Raw genomic sequence first — 25,351 nt, 5'->3', positions numbered from 1 at the left:
GAGATGTTTTATTTATTTATCAAATACTTAGAGCTGCTTTTTTAAGAAAAAAGACATTCTAAACGAAGAAACCATATAAAAATGAAGTAACTAAATGATTACCGAGAGGGCATTACAGAGAAAGTTTACTGTACTACACTTGCACCAAATCAACAATAATAAATTAACCACATCTCCCCTTTTAGAAAAAAAGAAAACAAGAAAGATACTTTTTTATAATCATAATGTGATGGATTAATTGAAAATGGTCCATTTGATTGGTTGGAGGTGTCACGTAATTAATATAATTTGTGCATTTTAAAATTTTGTGACGTTATGGGAGGGTTGTACGTTTCTGTTTTCTGGGTAAGGGCCTGCAGGAAAAGAACCAAAATTAGTTGTGTATTGGGTCACATGTGGGAAACAATCAAAACCGTTCGTTTTTCCTGTTGTCTCGGCTTGGGTGGATCAGAACATTCTGGGCCAACTTGTGTTGGAGCATTGTGGGAGCATTCACTAAAATGTGTAAGCTAACTAATTTATGCTTTTAGGTTTTCCAATTATTACTATAGTGTCAGAGTTTGATTATCCATCTATTTTATCCAATATATATATATTTTTTTTGGTTCATATAATGTGGTTCGTGATACATGCATTGAACACTTAGGGATTTAAGAAAGATTGCATTACATGTGATTTTGTTTATTTCTATTGCATGCTCAATAGGCCGATTAAAATATATTTTTATGCCCCAGCGAATAATAGAGAAATACATATTCCTATTTTTACGCCAATTTTCTCTTGCCCAACGTTTTTGACCTGCCAATACATACTAAGGAACCCATAAAAGTTTTGAAAAAAAGTAGATATGGTTAGATATTTACTAAATGAACGATTTGTGGGTTCTCCGTACAATGGGAAGATCATGGAACAAAAGAAAAATGAACGGTGGGTATTGTCCGCCAGCGAAAACTATGAGGGCCATTTGGATGCACGGGCGCGCGATGGACGGTAAGAATGTGTCAGATGTTAATTTTTCGTTGGTTTGTTTTCCCAATTTTGAGCTTAATCTTAATGGTTTAGTAGCTGCTTATTAATCAGTTAGTAACTATCAATTTATTCTCTGTCGAGTGGTGTCGTGAGGAGCATGAATGCACCGAACGTGTCACCTGCACTTTTTAGGCAGTTGCAGTTTCGGCGCCCATCACAATGTGGGCGTGAAACTCTGTGCCTTGTTACTTTTGGCCTTTAGCAGATGCTTTGGCATAGCCGGGTCCTTGGTTATTTGGTTTTGGCTACTTGCATCTAGTGGTGCGTTGAGGATGGAAGAGTGCGCTGAATTTAGCTTCAACTTTTATCTAATTATATTTTTACACTTTATCAAATTATTTTTAAGATATATAACTAAAAATGACCGTGCAGTTGGTGATTTCAATTGAAAAGAAAGCCTACTATTTGATAGACTTCAGGGAGTCAGATTGCCACAATTGATGGTCTGAGAGTTTGTTTGCATAAGTGCTAAAGTTTATGGGACCTCTGTACATTTTTTTCCCTTGATCTTTCATGTAGATATATAGAATTAGGATTTTTTTGCTTTCAGGGCCCCTTTTTTTAGCACTTAATATTGGTTTGGGAACTCCATGATTTTTTTAAAAAAAGAAAAGTTACTGGTGGGCTCCTGATTTCAAAAGAAAATATTAGTGAATACAATCTTTAATGTCAAGTAATGGTTGTTAATGTGCTCACAATAATTATTTCACAAACGAGTAATAGTTTTCATATCTTCTAGTAAGTAATACAAAGAAGTTTTAAAAACTATTACAATAATAATTATGTTCAATTTAGAATTAAAACATATTGCACTACATGCTTCACTAAGGTGATAATGCGACATATGATAAAACTATATATAGAGAGAAGATAATATACAAAATCTAGTTATAAATATTAGATTGGGAAAAATATATATATTATACTAATCGAAATCTAAAAGAAAAAATGAAATAAAATAAAATAAAACGTACATAAGTAACAAAAACGTTTGAACATTTGAATTTTGGAATATTTGTGAGTTCACTATGCCGTCTCTTAAATTATTTGACCTGTGACACACTTAGTCCACCCGTAAGTTCCTGCGCACTGACTCAATCTGTTCTTAAGTACATCTTACGTTAGTCCAACGATCATATTCTTAAGGACAAGTACAACTCATTAGTGATGTAGATTAAGCATCGATAAACCAGCGGTACATAAATGTACAAAGGCATAATGCGTAGGTAATACTTTCTCAAAGACAACGAATAATTCAAATCAAATAGTAATAATTTCCCAAAGCCAATAAATAATTCAAATCACGAATTCTGAAATTGCATATTCCTTTTTAGTTTTAGTTTTAGAGTTTCCCGTCCTTCTTTATTCAAAAGATAAAGGAAAAACTTCAAAAAAACCCCCCGTAGTCTTTATTCAAAAAATAAAAAAAAAACTTCAAAAAACCTCCCTATAGTTTCGTAGTTTCTCACGTTGCCCCCCTGTAGTTTAAAATGTATCAAATTGTCTCCCTGTGGTTTCGTTTTTATCTTTTTGGTAACTTTTTCGTTAATATTTCATTAAATTATATATAAAAAACTTCATATATTTATCTAGATTTATCAAATATTCACTTTAGTACCCTTTAATTTTAATTTTATCACTGATTTAAAAAAAAAAATAATAAAATTGATAAGAAAAAAAGAAAAAAAAAACACAGGGCGACAAATTGATACATTTTAAAACACAGGAGGGCAAAGTTCCTTTGGTGCTCGTGCACCCAAGGAACTTTCATCTCATTAGCTGCTATGAGATTAAACAAAACAAAACAAAACGTCCAGAAGTTCCTAGAAGGAGAAAGAAAAATTCTTCGCAGTACAAAACAAATTAGTAACTCATAACTAGGCGTAGCAAAATATATTCTACAAAGCCAATTCTACCCAATCAAAAGAAATACGCCCACAACATTAACATCGATATTGGCTTCTTCTGTATTATTCGCGAGTACCCTATTTACTCTTTACCTATGTACACTCTCCTCTCTCCACAACTAGCTCAATTAGCTGCTGCTGGTTTATTTTAAGAGCTTCAACAAACAAATTGAGAACTCTCCTACACTTTAAAATTAATAACTCTACTTCCTCAGGTACAAAATTTAGTACTTACAACTATTATCATCGCTATTGCTGTTTGTCCCTGCAGTGCCCGATGCATGGCTTGGCGGAACTTTTCAGTTTCACCCCCTAACATTCGAGCAAATTATGATCATCCAAGGGACTCGACCAGCTACAACCAGACGACCAACCAAGAACGCCAAGGACAACGTCCACACTTGTGCATGCACTTATCTGCATATGATAGTTAGTTAGAAAGAGAGATAACTATGCATTAAAAATAAAATAAAGTATTTAAATTGGGTTATTAAAAAAAATTTGTACCAAATTATCGTAAGTTCCCTGAAAGTGAAACAGCATTACACCAATTCCTTTTCTTCTGTCAATCTCTGCCTGTTTTGTCAGCAGATTAGAGAGTTGGGTCAACAAAATTACAACAACACAATCTAGAGAAACATTAGTAGTTGGATTCAATTAAACATACCACACAGGAACATACTGTAATCCCACAAGCCGTTAACGCTGATGTAACCTCAGCCATCATACCTGAAATCAGAAGGCAGATGAGTGCAATATACGAGTGAATATAAATTAGATCAACTCTAATGTATCTCTGGAGTGGTCTAACCACAGCTAACATATTATGGAGGGGAAAGCAAAAAAATAAGTATCAAAAAATTAGGGCCTCATTTGGTTATGTTTATGCCTTTTTTTTATTATTCTATTGTTTGCTGTTAACTCCGAATTCTATGTAAGGTGATAGACTTCTCTAGGCTTATTATTGTTGGTTAGCTTGCAAACACATCTTCTGGGGAGGGGGAAAAAAAAAGCTGTTATCACCGCCGCATCCAAATGGCAATAGAGAACTTCCTGCTATGATTAGGCATATGAATGGGACAAAATCTTACCTCGCCGATCAATACATACGACACAAAACCACTGAACAGAACTTCCCTCCACGTTATGCCATGCAGCAATTTTACCAGCTTTCCAGCTTTCTAAACCGGGTAAAACCTCCTTATACATAGGAATGTTGGTGTGTATGAACTCGGCAAACGCGTCACCCCGGATAGCCGAATTCCCGTTAACCTTTAGACTCGCTTTTTGTATGCTCTTATTGTGTTTCCCATTAATCTTCGGGGTGTTGAAAGTACTCTTGACATGCACGAGATCTTCATGATTCATTTCTGTAAAAGAAAGCTTTTCTACATACAGTCTTTTCTCCCATATGGGTTTTCTTTCCTTCTTGGGCATAAAGGGAAGCATCTGCTCACCGTCACTCTCATCCTCAAGATCGGCGACGAAATTATTTACTGTATCAGCAGTTATTTCCGTAGCAGAAAGTGCAGCTTGGTCTCTCAAGAACTGGTACAAAGTACTTCGTTACTTATTCAGATAAGTAATGTTGGAGAACTAATGAATTAAAAGAAGAAAAAGGAGAGCCTACTTTCATGATTTTGTGCCTGGCGCTGCGGGTTTTGGCATGCTGCAACCACTGCTGATGCTTCTGGAAAGCAGATTTACCTGACAATGCCTGAAGAAGCAGGGAAACATATTGTAACTTCTATGCCTAGTGCTTCAATGTTTGGCATATGAATAACTTAATGAAAAAAAAATGTCAAAGAAATTCTACTGAAGAACATTGTTGAATCTACATGCACATGATCAATGGCTCAATGCAATCCATGAACTTTAAAAAGTGTCCCTTCACAGGTACAATAAAGTGGTAATCTATTCCTATGCAATTGGTTTCTGCACTATGAGGTACTAAGACCTCAGCTCTGATACTGTTAGAATTTTCTTTTGCATGTGATCACCAAGAACCAATCTGGAACCCAGTTTGCCACATGCTGAATAAAGGTTCCATATCAATCGGACCAAGGTTTTAGTCTGGGACCGTTAGATGCAGACCTGATCAGCCGACTCAGACCAGCTTAACTTACTCAATCGTATGAATGAATAAATCAGGTCTACTAATCTTCGATTCTTTTTAGAAAGGCCATAGGTTTTGTTTGCATAGTTGATATCCTTAGTTCGTGATGATGCAGGTCAGAAATGAGAAAAAGAAGACACGAAAAAGAATAACATATAAAGTAACAAAAACTAAGACACGAGAGAGAATAACATATAAAGTAACAAAAACTAACATTATATGTGATGATCTCTACGACTTCAGCATTTGCTAGCACATGCATCGGCGAGACAAGATTACCATTGACCTGAAAAAGAATAGGTGAATGTTTTTCTCCTAGCTTCAGTTAATAGTCAGCAAGTAAATCAGAGAACTTACTTTTGCCGCAACCATTTTGTTTCCAATTTCAGTGTGAATCAGATAAGCATAATCGATAACTGTAGCTCCCTTAGGTAGATTTTTTATCTGCACAAGAGAATACATCAACACGAGCTGATATTTTAAAGGTATATCTTTTAATTTTCAAGTTAACCAACCTCTCCTTTTGGTGTAAACACAAAGACACGGCTCCCTAACAGATCTCGCATGATTGTATCTACAAATTCCCTTGAACTCATGTTCCCAACAAACTCCTCTTGCCATTCTCGGATTGCATTGAGCCAGCCAATCTACAAGAATGCATATACAGCTAAATAGACCATAAAAATTGTTTAATTCCCAAAATAGGTAGAAATGCATGAAACACCCTCAATCATAGGCGATTTTGAAATAGCCTCTGAATTTCCCCCCTTTTTTGGATAGACATTTTCTTCAACTTCGTTTTGATTTTGAACCATTCCTTCAGCTAAATGGGGCATTCTATCAAAATTAACAACCCATTACTTGCTAGCCTTTAACTACTAACAGAATAATTCAAAAATCACAACAAACAAAAGTTGAGGGGATGTCAATCAGAAAAGATAAAGTTCAGGGGGTCTAAATGATCCATAGTTAAGGAGTCTTCCTCACATTTTTACTGCCAAAATTTTGATTACCGATTAAAGTAGCTTCTTTACCCTAAGAGCAATGTCACTGTTGTTTAAACATATTGTCTTTCCTTTAGAATTTCTCCCATTTGACAATCCATGTCCCGCATTACCAGAAAATACTCCTCTTCCACTGTAATGAGCTGCAATGCCTCTTTCAGCTATTAAATTCATATCTTCTGTTCTAATCTGTTAGTAAGAATAAATGAAACAGAATTTAAGAAAAATATAAAAGCGAAAAGATTAGACAACATAATAAAGAATTGCAAACCTCCACTTAGTAATTAAAATTTGGACTCTCAAAGTTCAAAGGCAATAGCCAACATAGTGAGTTAAAAAACTAACCTGAACTTCCAAGCGAAACATGGTCTCATAGAGAAAAGGTATCACTGTTGTATGAAGGCTTTGATAGCCGTTCGGTTTTGGAGTCGCAATATAATCTTTCATCTGTTCAGTATCAGTATTTAATGGCAGAAATTAGTAGCACTTACATAAGCAAATGGTAAAATGAAAAGAAAATCCCTGGAGTACCCTGATATTGGCAACTTAGTCTTGAACTTTTTACTTTAACATCTTAGTCCCTAAATTCCATCTCTGATTATCAAAAAAAATTCTAAATTTTTCTGGTGTAACGATGACTTTACACCTCCTCATGTAAAATAACTTTTGAAACACAGTTTTATAGGAAACAATCACATGTTGCCAGATATATTCAGGCCACATAAAATTGCAACATATGAAAGTGTGTGAGGACCAAAAGTGTGCAAGTGAAAATTTTTGGAACTAAGGCACAATATCAGTATAGCACAGGCTGTCCATACATTTATGCTAGTAACTAGAACGATACAGTAGCATATGCAGTTAACTCACAGCTCGAGGAATGGGAGTCCAAATACTATGAACAAGTCCAAGGACGTGATAGCAGATCTAAGCAAAATAAAAATAAATGAGCACTGATTGAAAACTAATGAAGCAAATTAAAAAAAGAAACAACAGAATGTCTTGTCACCTGATGTGCATTACACAAAGGCCCAACTCCAGCACTGGTTTTTGGCTTTATAATAATGCGAAGCTGTTTTAAAATAACAAATATATCAAAACTTAATTTAACAGAAGGCACACAACTATTAAGACGCCAAACACTTTCAATCAGCTTGTCAGGAGAACAAACCTGAGCAATTTGGTTAACTTCATTTATTGAGCTTTTGGATTTCAACACAGCTTTATAAATGCTGAAAGTGATACAAAGAGTAATTAATCAGCAAAAGAACAGAAAAGTAAAAGTACCAAGAGAAGTAGCACTAATCATTATGTTCCCACTAAATGAACAAAGAAGTCAGTTTGAAACCAAAAGGGCAGCTAATAATGTTACATTCAGCAGAGAGGGAAATTTTTTGGCCATTTTACAGGAGATCAGTTCTATTGCCAACAATTTTCAAATTAGACCAAGTAAAATTAGAAAAATACGTGACTGGTGCATCCCCAGATACATCAAGGATAGCAAGGTGATAACGTATAGCAATGGGGCAGTGCAAACTGCAAAGCACCAAAGACAGTAGTTCACCACATAAATGGCTTGTAAAATGCATGGGTAAAGGAACCAATAGGAATGTACCAATCAAATGTCTCTGTAGTTAGACCTACCAAATTCACTACAGTGAGAGAAGCTCTACAATTGAAGCTGACCAATCTATTGATGTCATAGCCAACACTAAAGCATGCATTCCACTTTTGCATATGTTACACAAGCATGAGATAGAGAATCAGTAGAGAATGCAGAAAACAAAGGACAACCAGCTAGATAGGAAAAAGAAATCAATGGATGGCGGAACAAGAGAAGCCCCACAAGTTGATCCCAGAACAAAATCCATAAAGGTTAAAAGAAGGATTGCAACTTTCAAAGAAGGCAACGTAATTAAATACAGTCAACCAAAGGAGAAGCTGATCAGATTAAAGGCTGTCTGATTTACCAGAAATTAATGAAAAATGGGGAAAAAAATTCAAATCCATTTAAACCTTAAAGAATAGGGTACATGCCTGAAAAGCTCATCCAAATGCTTTACTGGAAAACTAAAGAATATATATAAAGTTCAAACTCATTCTGCACGCATAAGATATAGCACAATTGTAATGAGGAATTAATTCCATCCAAAGAATAAGGAGTCTTGAGAGAAAGCAAGGAAGAACAAAGTCACATTAGAGAAGGTAGAGAAGAAAGACTGATAGCGTGTGGTAGGCTAAAAACCTAAAATACTTTCGACTTAGATAAAATTTTTCGAACATCACTTTCATCATCACCAGTTACCTCTATCATATCAAGTCATTACAAAGAATGAAATGGTGTGAACATACCCCATTAAGAGCATATAAATTTTTCCATGAAATCAACGAGGAAATGTAGTAATGATAGTTTCAGATATAAACTATAGTGATACAAATATTGCAAGAGCACTCTGGAATTCCATGTATGTTCAAAAGCATAATATCGGACACAGAACGGAATAATGCATCTAAAGATGCACAGCTTTGATGCATGAATTTCAACAAGCTTAGCTGTATGCTTTCATTCAACATAAGTTGAAAGCACTAAGATAAATGAACGTATCAAAAGCATCTAAAGTGGACTCATGTGATCTCGTAATTCTTCAAAAATCTACATATACTTAGACACATATGGATGCAACACATAAAATGACAACCCTTACAGAATAAAAGATGTTGACTATCAGAATATAGAATCTAACTGCTAAGTAATTAAGTTAAAAACCGATTCCTATAGTCTTTTTACGCTAACAGCAATAATTATAAGCATGTTGTTTTCTGCATAAGACCACGATCTACAAAATATGACAACATAGTAAGTCAGTGGATGGAATAGAGATTCCTGGCTTAACCTGTACAGTTCCTTACAAACAGAGTGCACTTCTGTTTCCACTGTCACAAGATCCAGAAACTGATCCTCCTTAATTCTTTGCCTCAAAATATTCTTTGCCTGAAGAGACAGGAACGTAGAAAGCATCAACATATTTCATCAAAATTAAAAATTTTGTCCATCATTGGAGCTTAGAAAACTTCAAATGGTCAAGTAAATACCTCTTCTAGTTCTTTCTCATGATCTCTGTAAAGATCTTCAACTCTTTTCTTGAGCTCAGCAAAATCACTAGGATTTGTATACATGAAAGACAGGTATTCCAGTTCTGACTGCAAGGAAATTACAAATTCGTCAGATGGAAAAGTAAAGATCAAGGAATTGTATAAGGCTCAAACCTAAAGAACACCAATCATAATTATCAACACATAACAAGCATACAAATACCAAATATAATCAGAAGCCCTTTGTGAAATCAGAAAAACCCTACCGAAAGAACTACAATGAAAGAGCTCAAAGATATAACAGACACCTATTCTAAATACTTCTTTGAATTCAAAAAACTATTTTTCAATTGGTAGACCTATCCAATGGAAAAAATTTCAAATTTCATACTACTAAAATTTTACGTCTTAGAGCTCTCTGCAAAAAATTGAGTTATCCAATAATCTGCTCTAGTTCCATTGCCCTGATTTCTAATTACAGATTTTAATTGCATTGTTTCACTCATAACAAATTTGGGACGTAGAAGGAGAAGAAATGATTCAAACATTTTCAATAGTAATAGACAGTAAACTAAGTAACAAGTTTGACCTGAGCCATTATTCATGATGCTGCAAGTTCTGTCAAGCATATGAGGACAAACAAATACAAAATTTAGTATGTCAAAGGGCAATCATCTGATCAATCACCCAAATTATTTCAGAGAAGTGTTTATAGCTAGAACAGGAACTGAATCAGCACAAGTAGGATTTTCTCAAAAGAATTCCATTTAGACATACCTTTATTTGGTACATTCCAATAAGCTTCGCTAAAGGTGCAAAGACCTGTTGTGTTTCCTTTGCAATGCTTGACTGTACAAAACAGTAATACAAGGTATAAATAGAAAAAAGTCAACTCCCGAAACCTTAAATTATTAAGCTATTAACCATACCTGTTTGTGGTGAGGCATATGTGACAGAGTACGCATATTATGTAATCTGTCAGCCAATTTGACAATAATAACGCGAACCTAGAGAAACATTTTGTTTAGCTTTCAACAGCAACGATGAGCATTTAAAGAGATTAATACAGTACACACGATAATACCTCCTCCGTCATGGCAAGAAACATTTGTCTTAGATCATCAGCCTTCACATCTTGTACTGAATTGTTAGCATTCTTGCACTGAAGCTTTCCCAACTTCGACACCTGATTTTATGTATAGTTCAAAACCTAACATATATCTGGATCACATTATGGGCATAATACATATGACCTTCAAAGGTGATGGCTAGAGCAAATTGTACCTTCGTCTCTCCCTCAACAATACGACGAACAGTTGCACCAAACTCCCTTTCTATTCTTTCAAATGTAACCTTATCAGTATCTTCAACAGTGTCATGTAACAAACCAGCAGCAATTGATTCCCAATCAAGTTCCTGAATAAATAAACCCAATCTCAACCTACTAAACATGCTTTATATATTCGCATATATTTATTTGGTAAAGTATAAGCTCTCCAGAAATTCATAAATTGAAGCATTAAAGTTGGTTCTGCAACCAATCAACGTACATGTTCTGCAAGAATGCGGGCAACTTCAACAGGATGAATTATAAAGGGTTCTCCGCTACGCCGTTTTTGACCATTATGGGCTTCAAATGCCAGCTGGACAAACCGACAAGATAACCATGATATAAATACCCTCTTATATGAGCGATCTTATATGTAGTTCAATAACAGGACAATGGAAAGTTCCAAAAATAAACCATATTAGTTTCCTGTCAATGTTACCTTTAAAGCATCATTAACTAGTTTCAACTCCTCTGGTGCAAGATAAGAGATGGCTGGTTTCAGATACTGGTAAGACAATTATATCAAGGCAAGTGATTTAAGCTAGTAAAAGCATATCAACAAGTCAATTATGAAGGCTATCAGTGGCTCAATTAATCACATAGTAGCATGTAAAAAAGGATGAAGAAATACAAGAACAACGCACCTAGAATATAGCAAAGAAGAAAATTAATAGATTGGGCTTGAACAGCAATCAACAAATATTAGTTAAATATAACCCAAGAAAGAGACACTAGATAAGAAAATTAAGCATAAATATTATCTAAATATCGCCAAAGAAACCTTGTTTTCCTTCCACCAAATAACCATACGAAGGTTTCATAATGAAAAAGAAGAAAAATATAAGATCATTGAAACGAAAAAGAACTGGATTCATTTGTCTACTTGAACATAAGACAACCTAACAGGTTAAGAAACAACAATAATGTTCTAGCATGTTCAGCATTCCGATAAACATACAAACAAACAAGTTGAAATATTGATTCCCACAGTTGATTTTACAAAATATACATTGTTCCTTTCTGTGCCCACTAAGTGCTTCTATCCAATAAACAAATTAAAAGAAAAACTAAGGGTGTTCAGCGCACTTCTTAGGGGCAAAACTCAATACTCAAGTTAGTTTAACAATGGAAATTCCTCCTTTAGAAATTAGTATAACAAAATATATGATATATATATATTATATATATGATATATATATATATATATAATACTACGATCATATTCTAATCATATTATCATATTTAACGAAGTGGATCGTTGATTCGGAAGCTCCATCATCGAAAACGACTTATGAGTACGAAGGATTCTATACTCATAAGAGTATAAGTAGCCCTACGTCGATATGAGTCCGGCTATTATACTCTCTATGAGTACGATCGCCCTCGTACTCATAAGTTGTTTTCGATGATAGAGCTTCCGAATCGACGATCCACACCGTTAAACGTTATCTAGAGCATTTAAACGTCTAGAAATCAAATTTTATAATTTTTCGACATCATTTACCTTACGATCAAAAGATCACAAAATTGACAATTTTAAAATGGCCGGTATGGGATATTTGCTAGTTTAACAGTGTTAAAAAATCGAAATTGGTTGAATTTTTGATAGAAAATTCTATTTACTACATAGGTAAAGATCAATAACTCCGACCTTAAATTGAAGGATCCGATCATCCATTTTAAGACGTCGTTCAATTTTGACCGTTCATTTTTATACCCGCTTGATGAACTTTATTATGATTTCGAAAAAATTACGACATTTATTTTCTAAAAATTTCAAATACTCTAGATCATATTTAACGGAGTGGATTGTCGATTCGGAAGCTCCATCATCGAAACGACTTATGAGTACGAAGGATTCTATACTCATAAGAGTATAGTAGCCCTACTAATATATATATATCTATATATATATATATATATATATATATATATATATATAATTAGGCCGGAATACTATTAATAGTAAAACGCTCTTTTTGCTATCAAGTTTTTAACCCTTGGATGAAAAATTGTAGGGTCAGGATGATATTAGTCGGTTAGAGTTGAGTGGTCCCCCTAGGGTTGAGTGGTCCCCACTGGGTTATAGTATTTAATCCAATGGTTAGAAATAATGAAAAGAGTTGATCCAAAGGCTAAAAAACTGGTAGCAACAATGAGATTTTGCTACTAATAGTAGCCCAGTCCAACTCTATATATATATATATATATATATATATATATATATATATATATGAGGGCATGAATATTCCTCGAGTCTGGGTTGGCATTCAACATTGTAGGATATTATGGTCTTACAGGCAACTAAAGGTGCCACATGGAGCATAAAGCATAACCAGAATATAATCAAAGAGCAATTTTAATTGATAAAAAAAATGTAAGAATGCACGGTGACCATAAAATCAATTAAAGAGAAAAAGGCAGCAAAATATCAATCAACCATCAAGAAATTTGAACTCCTCCATACCTCCCATAATGATTCCGGAGAAACGGTATCAAAGGGTTCTGAGTATGAAGAAGAGCAACAGAGTGTCCATGTTTTGTCAGAGATAAACGTGACCCTTCGAGACAGAACATCAGCAGTTTCTCTATGGCTCAACTTTCTATTGTTGAGCTCTTCGGTTCCCCATGCAACCTGTGGTTAAAAAGTAAAGAAGTTACCACATATATTATTCATTAATCCCAACCTTGTTCAAGTAATATATTTCCAATGTAATTGACACATACATATCAACTGCTATAATATAGTTACAAAATCTTAAAAGTAAAAAACAGAAGAAAATTGAATTGAGATATTGCATATGCCTACAAAATTATTTGTTCTTGCAACAAAATCATTAATGAAAAGACATATCAAACTCGTGAGAATCATTCCACCTAATTTCCTTCACCGATGCCTCACATTCATCAATAGGTTTAACTTATGATCATAAAGAAATTAAAATGAGAACATATTCTGGCAGATAAATTAGGGTTTTATCTCCCAAATTCTCCAAGGCCCAAGAACTCACCGGGAACCCCTGCGACAACGAGCTCCGCCGCCAACTCCGCCGCCCCCTGGCGGGGCTGTCATGGTGGTGCGAGGAACAGTGAGCGGTGCTCGCGAGGGAGCCTGTGAGAGCCCTCGGTGCCTTCCAAGCGCACGATAGCACACTGCATTCGTAGCGCCCCCCGCTTCCTTCCCCTTTAGGAAGCTTGCACCGATTCACGGACTCCACAAACACTGAGGAATCGCACACACACAAAACCCTAAATCCCACCGATTCAAAAACTCAAGAAAAAAAAAGAGAGAAATCGGAAGAACCCTAACCTGATATCGACGGGGAAGAAGCCATCTCCCGCCTCGATTCGCGTAACGAAAAATCTCATCGAAACGCGAGGGTTCGATCAGTTTGATACCTCTCTCCCGATCAATCCGAAGCGAGAAACCGCGAATTCCTCACCGATTCATCGATTGAGACGAAGAATTTAAGAACCTCAACAACAGATTCGAATCAAAAGGTCGATCGACGACGAAAACGAAGAAGCTAACAGGGATTCGAGTGGAGAGCTTGAGAGAGAGAGAGAATGGGTGTAGAGAGAGAAGTGAGACGAAGAAGAAGAGATAACGAGGAACGCGAGGCCACACAAAGGCCGCAGCTCACCAGAAGAAGATTTTTATTTTCTACAAGAAGCAAAAATATTTCCGATTTTTCTTTTTTCTTTTTTTTTTTTCTGATGCGAGGTGGGGCATTAAAAATCGTTCTCCGAGTAACTGTTGCGATTCGCGAGCCAATCCCGGCCCTTGAATTTTGCACCGCGTGGACGAAAATGCCCTTGGAGCTTTTGTGTAATGGACTGAAGCGGTATATTCCGCAACCGCTCAGCCGCCCGACTAGGACGAGGAACGGACGGTCGTGATTGGAGGAAATTGCCACCGTGCGATCTCGATCAGAAGGTCGAGATTTATTACGTATTCCGTAGCGGTGTGCCGCAATAAGTAGGTGCGTTTACAGGTGGATCGATGGAAGGAAATGAAAAACACGCAGTGGTGTTGCAGATGTTGGACATAGAAGTACGTTTGTGGCAAAGGAAAATACAATATATAGAAAAATGCTTTTCTTTTCTCGAAAATCCGTAGGCTCTAAAAAAATTTCAAAAATTTACCCAATTTTTCTTTATAGTTTTTTCCGAATACTTGACCACTATTTGAAGTCAATCTAAGGCATAAAACATTCCATCAAAATATAAAAAAAATTATATATTATTTCTTCTTCATATAAAGATATTTAAATAGCCGTTATGCAAAAACTTAACTAAACCAAACAAACAATAAATTAATTTGATAATTAGGAAAACGTGTTGCACGAGATTTTGCATAACTGTATATGCCACTGTTATCAAGGTGACCCAAAGCAGGTTAAAGGTACTTCGATTGGGAAAAATGAGAGACACATTCATAAAATGCGCATAGGCAATTGGATTGCAAATTTAAAAGGGAATTAACAAAACAAAAAAGCGCACTGGTGCATGGTAATGCTCCAAATAGAAAACACTTATCATTGAAATGAAGCACTTGGCATTAAAAAATGATCTCCTTTTGGAGGCTTATCATTTGATCAACTTGGAAATGGTCATCATCCCCCAAAAAAACTACTTGTTGAGTACTTTAAGCTCAAAGAAGTGGTCAAGCTTGTGTTGTGCTTCTACTGGTGGTTTGGTATTACCACAAATAGTATTAGTGTGCCAAAAAGAATTGCTCTACCCAAACGCATTTCGACAATTACTACAAAAGCCACCTAGTCATCAAGATAAACGAGGCTAAGAACTTGCTGATTGGTACATGAAGTTCCAAATTCGAAATCTATCGCTTTCTTACGGAAACACAAACACACCTGAAATAGGACATTACCTAGTTGCAAGATGAAAGTTCCAGCATGACCTGACTTCAGAGAAGACCCCAGGAAAATCTCACAGAAGCAACAAAGCTCAGGAACTAAATCTGAACACTTGTATGGCATAGCATTGAATCAAGCACTTGTATGGCAGCAAGAAAAGAAAATTCCCCGATAGTCAAGTTATCACCGGATGACCTTTTCCATCATGCAAATAGAAAAAGGCTCTTAAAGGGTTACACAGAACAAATGCACACATGTACATACACATGTACACAATTGCACAAACCTACATGAAGAGACACATACAAGGCCAGAGCCAGACACATTAAAACTGCGATGTTTCAAATTCAAAACCTGCATGCAATCATCTAAATTTTCGTTATGGAGCCTATCTGACTGAAAAATCTGTTGACAACTTTGTAACCTTTCAGATCATCACCAGTTCTTCGCATTTTCAACAAGATGTTGATTTTACAAATTATTCTCACAAGCTTCATTAGTTAGTCAATGCTACTCTTGCACTAAAACATTGTAGTTCTTGTCCTAAGGCTACAAATTCTAACTTATTTTCGTCAAATTCATTTACAATTTCTTTTCATGATTTTACTAAACTAAACTATTACTCAAATCACTCCAGTGGCAGCATTACACAATAATCATTCTTGACTCACTAGAGCACTCATTTGTTAGAAGCAAGCTTCACGATATCCTCGATAACACTAATCGGACACAACACTACCAAGTTTACATATCATATCATACACATGCTACATTGAGGCTCTTTAAGTTAGGAATATACATAGAAGGAAATCCTGTATAGAAGAACAAGAGGGCAAACAAGATTGGGAAACCATGGGTAGGCACACATAATAAATAATTCAATCAGCTATTTGTAATATTATGTAACATATCATTTTAAGATCCTCATAGAAAAAGTTAAATTTACAAATTCACAAATTCTTAACTGACATGTGCATGGCTCATAAAATGAGCAATTCTTCTGATGCAAAAAAATTTGGTTTACTATAGAAAGTAAACAGCAGAATGAATACATACAACACATAAGAAGACGTATGCTTTTGACTGAGGCACAAGAAATGCAACTGAGAGATCTTCCATAGGACACCTTTTCTTACTCTATCCATACATGGCATTAAGTCCTCAACAGTGAACCTAAATCAATACATATTCCTTCCCTGATGTCATCATGAGTTCTTTTGGTTCTATTTCATATTCTATCTTACTACAATTAAGCAATGGGACAAAAGACTATCTGATGAAGCTTTATGTAAAGCATTGATTTACTGCCTATTCTGTCCACACTCTGATTAGTTGCTGTATGAATGGACGAAACATTTGGGCTATGTCAAAGCTATCTTTCATTTTTCCCTTACACATATAGTGGGAGCAAGCCCTGCCTTGAGCATGTAACCTAACATTTGCTGTCAATATTTACTCACTCAAACCAGGCTAATATCACATAAATGGTCTTCATCAAAGAATGAGTATACTTAGATCAAATTGATCAAACAGAAAATTTTCAGATGAGTTCAAAACTAACACCTTGGTAGCACAGCCTTCTCATTTTCACAAAGTTCGAACATGAAATCCATGTTGGTAAAAGAAGAATAAAATGGGAGGAACTCCCAAAGCAATCAACAATGCTAAAACATCTGTAGTCACCAACAAAATTTGAAACTCTTTTCCAGTATATGAATTTGATTGCTAAATATACCTCAAGGATTATCACAAAATTGTTACTTTAATCTGTCAGTTACATGACATTCAAATATCATAATGACAAGAAAATTAAAAAAATAAAATAAAGAGTAGCCATAAACTTTTATATAGCATATTAAAGAACAAAAAGTTCTATAAGTTGATTTGATGTCTGTCTGCAACAGTGATGATAGAAAAGAAAAGCAAAGAGGCTTCACTACTAAAGAACAAACTATAGTGCCAAAAAAAACAAGTCAATACAAGGGCAAAAAAAAAGCTTATGATACACCATATACAACAAATGGTGCAACATTCGTATGCATGTTGTGCAGAGCAAAGCTAGAAATAAGCTAAAATTTCATCATTTGTCTCTTTCCACACTAAAGGTAATTTTATTGTTGAAGATATCTATAAAGCCAGGAAATAGCCAGGTAAAATGAAAAGGAATTATAAAACCAAAGGTTTCTAGGTGTTACTACCAAATACCAACATAATTGAGAAAATATCATGAACAGCAATTTCAGATTGCATGGAAACGTTTAACTTTTGGGTGACCATAACAAAAACAAAGAACAGGCCCTTAGAGTATAAATTTCAAAAACTAGTGCAAGCAATCCCAAATTGGTATTATAACCACAAAACAAGATAGAACTTACTTCTATCCACATCATGGCTGTTGAGCAGCAACATTTCCGAACAGAAACCAAATTGCAGCACAGTCATTACATCAATAAGAGAAAAGTTTGATACAACAGCGTGGAACCATACATGTAAAAGAATAAGTTCAAATTTTATATAGAGCATAAGAAGGTATTTCCCTCTAAGAACTATAATTATTCCCCAACTCATATAACCAATAATAAATGCAAATTGAAGGGGTTCATCAAGTCTACGTTTGAGACAAAGAAAGCAATGAACCAGGCGAGAAATAGCAACATCGATCTTTAATCAGCCAATTTATTCAAACGGTGAATGGTACTTCTTGCAAGTCTATTACCCGGATCAATCTTCAAAACCATCCTCAGATCCTCAGCGCCAAGCCTGTACTTCTCAGAGCTCTCATAAAGAAGAGCACGCTGTAATAGCACTGACACATTCTCACTATCTTGTTCCAACACCTGCAAATTAACAAATAAAAAAAAAAGAAAAGGAATCCTTCAAAATGACAAATTAAAAAGGCCATATAAAGGTAATCTGCACCAGCTATCCTCAACTCTCTAGTGTAGTATCAAATCAGTCCCCATAGCTCTGAATTGTTACAAATGGACAACTAACCATTGCATTTCATTGCTAGTTTTACCGTTTGTTTCTATTTCTCTATATCAAGTTGGAAAAAAAAAATATCTACATAACCACCATCTAAGAACCACATAAACAACTTTTAAATTTCTTGTAAGGTGATTGTGACAGTTCCATCCAATATAACCGACATTGCGCAAAAAATAGGGACTAACTTCAAACCTTGTAAGAAGGTTGAGAAACACCGGTGCAGTTTACTGTTAAAATAAAAGCTGAAATTTAACCACTCTAGCACCTTTGAACAGTCAGCAATTGCCTTCTTATATTCGCCAACTTCCTTGTAAGAAGAAGCCCTGCAGGACAAAACCTCAGTAATGGAAACACTGTCGCTGGATTTCTCTAAGAGCACAACAGCCCAAGTTAGCCATTTTATAGCATCAGCATACTGCCCCTGCTTATAATTATCCATCCCTTTGGCTTTGGCGGCTGAAGCCGAAACACCTGATGGAGGCGGCGGGAGCCCTTCAAGCTCCGTTGTGGTCCCGCCATCATCGTGGGCTGCGAATTCTGCCCCCAAGTCCCAATCATTCGCCTCTGGGAAGCTTCCGGTGGCCTCCGGAGATGCTCCAGAAGGATTGGAAGATGAAGAGAAGAACATGTCTAATGGATCTGATCCAGATTTTGCCGGAGCTGGTGCAGGAGCAGGTGCAGGCTGATGAGTCGGCGGTGGAGCATAAAACGAATCCGCTTTCGCTGATGCAGCATTCTGAAATGCCCCAAAAGAGTAGTCGCTGTCAGGGGAACTAGCCCGAACAGGTGGTGGCGTATTCGATTTCGAAGCTGGTTTCGATCCAAAGTCCATCAACGACACAAAGGGATCCTTTTTCTGGTTCAACGGTGGCCCACTGAGCCCTGCCGAATTCCCGATCTTGGTGCCGCTTCCGAGATTATTACCAGATCCCGCCGCAGGTCTCGTAGGAGCGTTGTTAATGGGATTAGAGGAGGGGGGAGCAGTGGATCTGGGGAGGGAATCGGAGAGATTGCCCATGGAGAAGGTGGATTTGGGGGCGGCCGCTGGGACGGCGGATTTGAGGGGGACATTGGAGGCGGATGAGGAGCGGCCGGGGCCGAGGGCGGAGCCGAGGAGGTCGCTGAAGAGGTTAGGGTTTGATTCGCGGATGCCGAGGCGAGAGGAAGAAGACGAAGGGGGAGCGGCGGAGGCGGCGCCCCAGCTCTTGCCGAAGATGTCCCCGACCATCGAGGCGGGTGGGTTGGAGAGACCGGTTCCGAGGGAGGAGGAGGAGGACGACGACGACGAGGAGGAGGGGGGTTTCGCTGGTTGGTGAGTCCACGAGGGTTTGGAAGGGGGTTGGGGGGTCCATGGCGACGAGGGTTTGGAGGGTTGGTGCGTCCATGGCGAGGAGGGGGTGGTGGTGGAGGGGGAAGGGGAAGGGTTGGGCTTCTGGTCTCGGAGGGGGCGGGAGGAGGTTGAGGAGCGGCCGGAGCCGACGCCGAAGTCGAATTGGTAGGAGTCAAAGTTCATGGCGGAGGTGATCGGACCGAAGACGACGACCTAAAATGGAGAGGGAGAGAGAGAGAGAGAGAGAGAGAGAGAGAGAGAGAGAGAGAGAGAGGAAAAAAAAGGCGAAGCGAGAAAGGGCAAAGGGGAAAGGGGAAAGAATATTATAATCGAGTTGGGAAAGCGGTGCCGGGTGGGAGCCAATGGGGGGTATTTATCGGGTAAGCACTAGGATACGGCTAATGTTTTGCTGTCCCTGTGATTCTGTGATTTTGTCCGGAACAATTAACCAGATAGAGAGGGCCGTGGGAAAAAAAAAAGAAAAAAAAGAAATACTGATTCATTATTATTTATCAGTTTTTTTTATATTCAAAAATTACAATTTTACAAGTAATTCGTTTTTTGAAAAAAATTAGTATTAAGTATGAGGTGACTCCAATAGTTGGGATGGCGATTCGGAGAATGGGGGATGGCTCTCATGATTGAGGACTCTCCACCGACCGGGGCTAGTCGGCTCGGGATCCTCTACCAGTAATTGGTAATAGTATGGTTCGTGTTAGTGTAACCAAGACAATTTTTTTTCCCCTCAAAAATAAAAAATGTAGTTGAAAAGTTTGGATTGTTTAAAAATACCATTTTCAACTAAACGCCTTCAAATTTTTGAGAGTTCTAAAACTTAAGGTCGGCTGCATTTAACAAATGCACTTCTAAATTAGGCCAATATAAATTGACTCCTAATTAAAATCAGCGAGTGAAGACAAACATGCTGTAAGCCTTTGTTCTTAACTTCTAATTCATACATGGAAGAGTTAGTATAAAACAATAATGTTTACTATTTACAAGCACTAAGTAATTATTTGAACTTTTACTATGCAACATATTGTGCCGAATATCATATTGAATATCAAGCTAATCCATGAAACAGATTGACTAAGGTTTAGTTTGATATTGAAATCTATCTATCGCTATTAGATAAAATGGAGTTGAAAAAAAAGCATATAGGAATATGCTTCTGCGTTCTCCGGTGGGACCGTAGAAAGTATATCGTAACTGATTCATTACAATATGCGAAATGCGATATTACGTACAGAAACAAACAGAATTTTTTTTCAACGTACTTTTTCACCGCACGTAACGCAATCTCGCAATCTCTCTGCAATCCCAAACAAAGCCTAACTCGAATTAAGAGCCTGAACTTAAAAGGCCTCTGGAAAATTAAATACCTGGATAGTTATTTGTTTATATTTTAGACTTAAAAATTGCTAATATGTCTGAGATGGATGTGCTACCAATAAACAGGCCACATAAAGCATTTTTTATTGATAATGCATCTTAACTAGAGGAGACCTGGGCCCAATCACGAACAATGAAACAGCCCGAGGAGCATTGATAAATTATTACGTAAACGTGACAGCGCATACTAGAGTGCTGAGATGCTATTTAAAACATCATCATTTCAAGCATTAAAATTCCTCGTAGGGGTATAATACAACGTGTTATGCATAAGAAGAAACATCTACAAACTGAAACATTTAAACTACCTATTGAATAAATAAAAAAGCTTTTATTTGGAAAATTTTCGCTTACGCATCAGAAAGGATTATAAGAATTGAATGCGTGTTGCAGCTAAAGATTTATATGCTTCAAAGAATAATAATCCACGATTCTAGCAAGGCTTTCGAATCTTGTTTACAGGAAACTTTATATGCCATCTGTTGGAAATAGATATTTAAAAACAAGCAAGCTAACATAGGAAAGCGTTGTGAAACTAAAATATTTAAACATCTGGTCCAGGGGATTCTTCTTTTTCCTAAATACAACAGGGTTTGGAAACATGAGTTCATGAAAATTGATATACAATGTAGTTTTTGGAACATCTACGAAAAGAGAATATTAGTAGTAATTTCATACAACTAACAGTCTTTTTTTTTATCATATAAGGCATCTCAAATCTCATCTTTAGACTACAAGTCAATAATAATAATAATAATAATAATAATAATAATAATAATCGTGCAAGCTAAGCAGTCGGAGAAAAGCTCTTCACAAAACAATTATAACAAAAATAAAGTAAACGTTGATGAACCTTAACCAAAAATATAGCTCAATTTGAAATGGGTACCTTAACTTCTATAAATTTGGATTTTACTATTTGACATTATAGTATATTTGATTTAAATAGTGTCAGAAGTTAACAGCAACAATATTTTTAACTTATTGAACAAAAAATTCAATAGCTTGATGGAATATTTTCTAACTTCTCTGACAGAAAGTGACTGAGTTCTAACAGAACTAAGAGAATTTTGCGAAATGAGAAATAATAAAGGTTGTAGAAATCAAAATCTTAAAGTTCAGGTGCTCATTACAAAAGGTGCAATAGTTCGGATAAGGTTAATACAGATCTAAGACTCTTTGTAGAGTTAAACATACTGAAGAGTTATTCCATGCCTCATTAGTTTCAATCCTAAAAATTAAGCCAACTCCGTATTTTGTCAAACTCTGGCAAAGTTGGAGAGTACTAGTAAAACCTTTTCACATCAACCTGAAAACCTTATCGCATCAGCCTCGTTTGAAGCTGTACCAAAGTATCGAGGAAAAGCGGAATATTATTGCAACCTAGTAGCATGAGCTCAAAACTTTCAAAATCCTATTATCTTTCTCTCATCCAAATCATTTAATTTGCGATTTAACTATATCTCATCATCAAACCCATTGTTTAGAGGCCAACTGATCAATCCTACAACAGAGCACCTAGTTCAGTGCATCCTTTAACTTGATTAAAGGTGCTAAATTGCTGTTAATTTAGCTAGGTCACAGGAATCCTATCTTGCCAACTATCTTTCCTCACAAAAAAACCTCAAAAACCTTGCTTATTCCAGCCCAAAAGCCAATACTGCATAAAAATCAGTAGGCTCGGAGATCCTTAAATATTCACAAAATTGTTTTATCCTAACCTGGATTTCATGGTTTCAAAAAAAAAGGAAGGAAAAAACACAGTTTATAATACAAATGATAAATCAAAATGCAGATCAAGAGAGCAACCACAGTCAAGACAAAACCTCTTGCGGACAGACAGCATATTTCATAATATGAAAGTCTCAATAATTTTATGACTAATCTAAACTATGACATCTAATTCCTATTGGCTTCAGTAAGCTTATACTATGAGGCCTTATGTGACAAACTGAAAGTTGTAGAATCTGTAAACATCACATGGATGAAATCATAAAACATATAGGAAGCAATTAAATGCAATCACTTCACCAAGAATAACAGAAGAAAGCAGGTCATAGCAACTCAAATAGACCAAGGACTACATATAAATACTTAAAGACTAAGCTTTTAGCAATAAGAACAAGTTTTATGCATTACCGACTAAGAGTAAAACATTATATCCAATTAAAATCCATAATAAAGTAATATAAAGACACCAACAGTTTGTTTGACCCCTGTGGTAGGGTGTACCATTGTTTGATGATTGGATTTGTTTTTACTAGTGCCACTAGGAGAAGTAACATGCCAAAATCTCCCAAACGGCTTTTCTTCACACAAGAAGCTAAAGCTTCAAATTAGACCTTTTGCTTTTTAAGGCTCAAATCTCATTATAACTTGCCGCCATAGTAGAAGCTCCAAGCATATTTGTTTACCAAAACCTAGACTAGAGATGACTGCTGCTTAAAATACAAGAAAAGGCTTGATTAATCAGGTACTAAAAGTAAAAAACTAAAATAATAAAATACAGCTTAGCAACTCAAGAGTGTTTCTGTTCATAAAACAGGGCCACACAAACGATTATAACCTACTCATAGTGTTGTAGTTGAAACAAAGACAACAAGAATTTACTTACATAAGATTAGAAACTTCAGTACCTAGTTATCCGTTTAACAAGCTTCATTTGGTAGAATAACAAAAATAACTTGCTTGCGAAAATTCCAATATCAGATAAAACTATAAAAGAAAACATTAAGAAAACCTTATTTCCCTTCTCTTGGTGGTCCACTTTGATACCCTTGCTGCGAATCTGGAGCTCTCTGCTCTTGAGCCCATGAACCTCTCTGCATTGGTTCTCTCCTCTCAACTTGCATGGTTTCACGCCGCCTGTCATGCCGAGGGCGAGGCCTATTCCTTGTTGTCTGCCTCTCATTGAACCGAAACTGTGGTCTATGGATAACCTTTCCATCAATGAAAAGATCTCCTGTTGCACATGACAAAACAAAATGTATTAATAAACAATTATTAAGGGAAACGAGTAAGCCAAATAAACATGTAAGAACACTATGACTACTGATTAAGAAAAACTAAGTGATTGGTCTTTAATTATATACACTATGTATATAAATGAAACTTACTGCAGAAAAAAGAGAAAATGACACATTTTGTAGCTACTTTATACTAACCTCCATAGTCTTTGTTGGGAACATCTAAGTAAGAATCAGGCAACACCCACAGTACACCAGGGAGTCCTGCAAATATGAGTATAAGTATTCATTGATATCTCCAACTCGAGGAATCAAATTTTGCCTAGCTCTAACAACTGTTTCATTAAAGTTTGTACAACGTCTCCCGCCGTAGCGGAAAAGGAAGCTCCAAATTGGTGCTTCTCCATTTAGAATCAGAAGCAAGTTTCAGCTTTACACCACAGTTATGGCCTCTGCTTCTCAAGAAGAGAAGCTGTTAACTAACCACACGAGTAGAAATTACGAAAGAACATGAAATCCCTAAAAAGTAGCAAAAATCCATCGCACGATCACCTTTAACTTTGTACGAGAGCTCTTCCGAGATCAGCGCGCCGAAGCCCGTGTACGTCGTCGTGCACACTGAGTATATCTTCTTCTTCGCCTCCTCCTCACTAAAAAACAATCCAGAAGCCTCCACTCATAAACGAGTCAAAACCCTAACAAATAGATAACGAAAACGAGGATAGATCACTACCTCCCAACAACTGCAGCTAGGGTTTTGACATAGGCGGCGACCATCTCCTCCTCCGAGGGTTTAGAGTCTTGCGGGAACTCCATGACGATGAGCCAGTGCTCGTAATCGCACCCGTCGAGGAGGATCGTCTCCTTCGGGGGGCGATTGCTCCAGTTAGGAGAAGGATCGTTGAGCGGAGAGTATCCCGATCCCGAGGTCGTCTTCGTCCGAGCTGGGACGGCCCATGGTGCGGCGGCAAGGGAGAGGCGATCGGCAGCGGCCGCGGCGGCTGCGGCGGAGAGGCGGAGAGGGAGGAGGTGAGAGGAGGAGAAAGGGGAGCGAATGGGTGAGGAGGAGGAGGCTAGGGTTCGGGAGATGAGGGAGGAGAGGGCGCGTCGTGTCGCCGCCGCCATTGTTGCGAGCTCGAAATGGGAGTGGGAGGTCGACAAAGCCAATTGAGGAGAGGTTATGTGTTTGAAATATCAGAGGCGTTATGGGCTATTACTGGACTCATGCAATGTAGGCCCATATTCAGACCATTTTGAAGTCCATGAGAGGGGTGATTATTGGGCCGATATTGTATAGGCTATTATATGGACCAGAGGTC

General features: G+C 36.9%; 3 protein-coding genes across 6 annotated transcripts; all 3 read right to left on the bottom strand.

Moving 5' to 3' along the window:
- Window positions 2,854–14,171, bottom strand: LOC109708805 (putative GTP diphosphokinase RSH1, chloroplastic). 4 transcript variants are annotated; one of them, XM_020230639.1, is made up of 25 exons: window positions 13,790–14,170; window positions 13,491–13,702; window positions 12,947–13,114; window positions 10,919–10,984; window positions 10,700–10,792; window positions 10,434–10,565; window positions 10,234–10,335; window positions 10,079–10,156; window positions 9,927–9,998; window positions 9,150–9,257; window positions 8,951–9,048; window positions 7,228–7,288; window positions 7,066–7,128; window positions 6,927–6,983; window positions 6,402–6,503; window positions 6,087–6,245; window positions 5,568–5,699; window positions 5,410–5,496; window positions 5,267–5,338; window positions 4,567–4,653; window positions 4,394–4,484; window positions 4,028–4,306; window positions 3,604–3,665; window positions 3,444–3,512; window positions 2,854–3,353 (listed from the first exon to the last, which is right to left on the bottom strand). In XM_020230639.1, exons 1-25 carry the CDS (start codon window positions 13,812–13,814, stop codon window positions 3,249–3,251), a joined length of 2,580 nt encoding a protein of 859 aa, XP_020086228.1. In that variant the 5' UTR covers window positions 13,815–14,170; the 3' UTR covers window positions 2,854–3,248. The 4 variants fall into 4 exon arrangements, with proteins under 4 accessions (XP_020086228.1, XP_020086226.1, XP_020086229.1 ...); XM_020230637.1 differs by having other exon boundaries at window positions 4,028–4,484; window positions 13,790–14,169; XM_020230640.1 differs by lacking the exon at window positions 6,087–6,245 and having other exon boundaries at window positions 4,028–4,484; window positions 13,790–14,171.
- Window positions 17,765–20,097, bottom strand: LOC109708953 (cell wall protein RBR3). Its single transcript, XM_020230928.1, has 2 exons — window positions 18,610–20,097; window positions 17,765–18,193 (listed from the first exon to the last, which is right to left on the bottom strand). Exons 1-2 carry the CDS (start codon window positions 19,855–19,857, stop codon window positions 18,020–18,022), a joined length of 1,422 nt encoding a protein of 473 aa, XP_020086517.1. The 5' UTR covers window positions 19,858–20,097; the 3' UTR covers window positions 17,765–18,019.
- On the bottom strand, window positions 23,532–25,203 carry LOC109708954 (multiple organellar RNA editing factor 3, mitochondrial). The gene is made up of 4 exons (XM_020230929.1): window positions 24,766–25,203; window positions 24,585–24,682; window positions 24,231–24,296; window positions 23,532–24,028 (listed from the first exon to the last, which is right to left on the bottom strand). Exons 1-4 carry the CDS (start codon window positions 25,155–25,157, stop codon window positions 23,808–23,810), a joined length of 777 nt encoding a protein of 258 aa, XP_020086518.1. The 5' UTR covers window positions 25,158–25,203; the 3' UTR covers window positions 23,532–23,807.

Source organism: Ananas comosus, linkage group 4 (assembly GCF_001540865.1).
Source record: "Ananas comosus cultivar F153 linkage group 4, ASM154086v1, whole genome shotgun sequence".
Taxonomy (NCBI): Eukaryota; Viridiplantae; Streptophyta; class Magnoliopsida; order Poales; family Bromeliaceae; genus Ananas; species Ananas comosus.
This window is presented reverse-complemented; position numbering and strand designations above follow the sequence as displayed.

Coding starts and splice junctions, on each gene's coding strand:
- LOC109708953 (XM_020230928.1), bottom strand. CDS start 19,857: ATGAACTTTGACTCCTACCAATTCGACTTCGGCGTCGGCTCCGGCCGC. Junction 18,194..18,609: donor CAATTGCTGACTGTTCAAAG/GTGCTAGAGTGG, acceptor GTTAATTTGCAG/GTGTTGGAACAAGATAGTGA.
- LOC109708805 (XM_020230637.1), bottom strand. CDS start 13,814: ATGGCTTCTTCCCCGTCGATATCAG. Junction 6,984..7,065: donor CTTTGTGTAATGCACATCAG/GTGACAAGACAT, acceptor TATTTTGCTTAG/ATCTGCTATCACGTCCTTGG. Junction 6,246..6,401: donor TGTTTCGCTTGGAAGTTCAG/GTTAGTTTTTTA, acceptor TCTTACTAACAG/ATTAGAACAGAAGATATGAA.
- LOC109708954 (XM_020230929.1), bottom strand. CDS start 25,157: ATGGCGGCGGCGACACGACGCGCCCTCTCCTCCCTCATCTCCCGAACC. Junction 24,297..24,584: donor GCTCTCGTACAAAGTTAAAG/GTGATCGTGCGA, acceptor TCATATTTGCAG/GACTCCCTGGTGTACTGTGG. Junction 24,029..24,230: donor TCCCAACAAAGACTATGGAG/GTTAGTATAAAG, acceptor CATGTGCAACAG/GAGATCTTTTCATTGATGGA.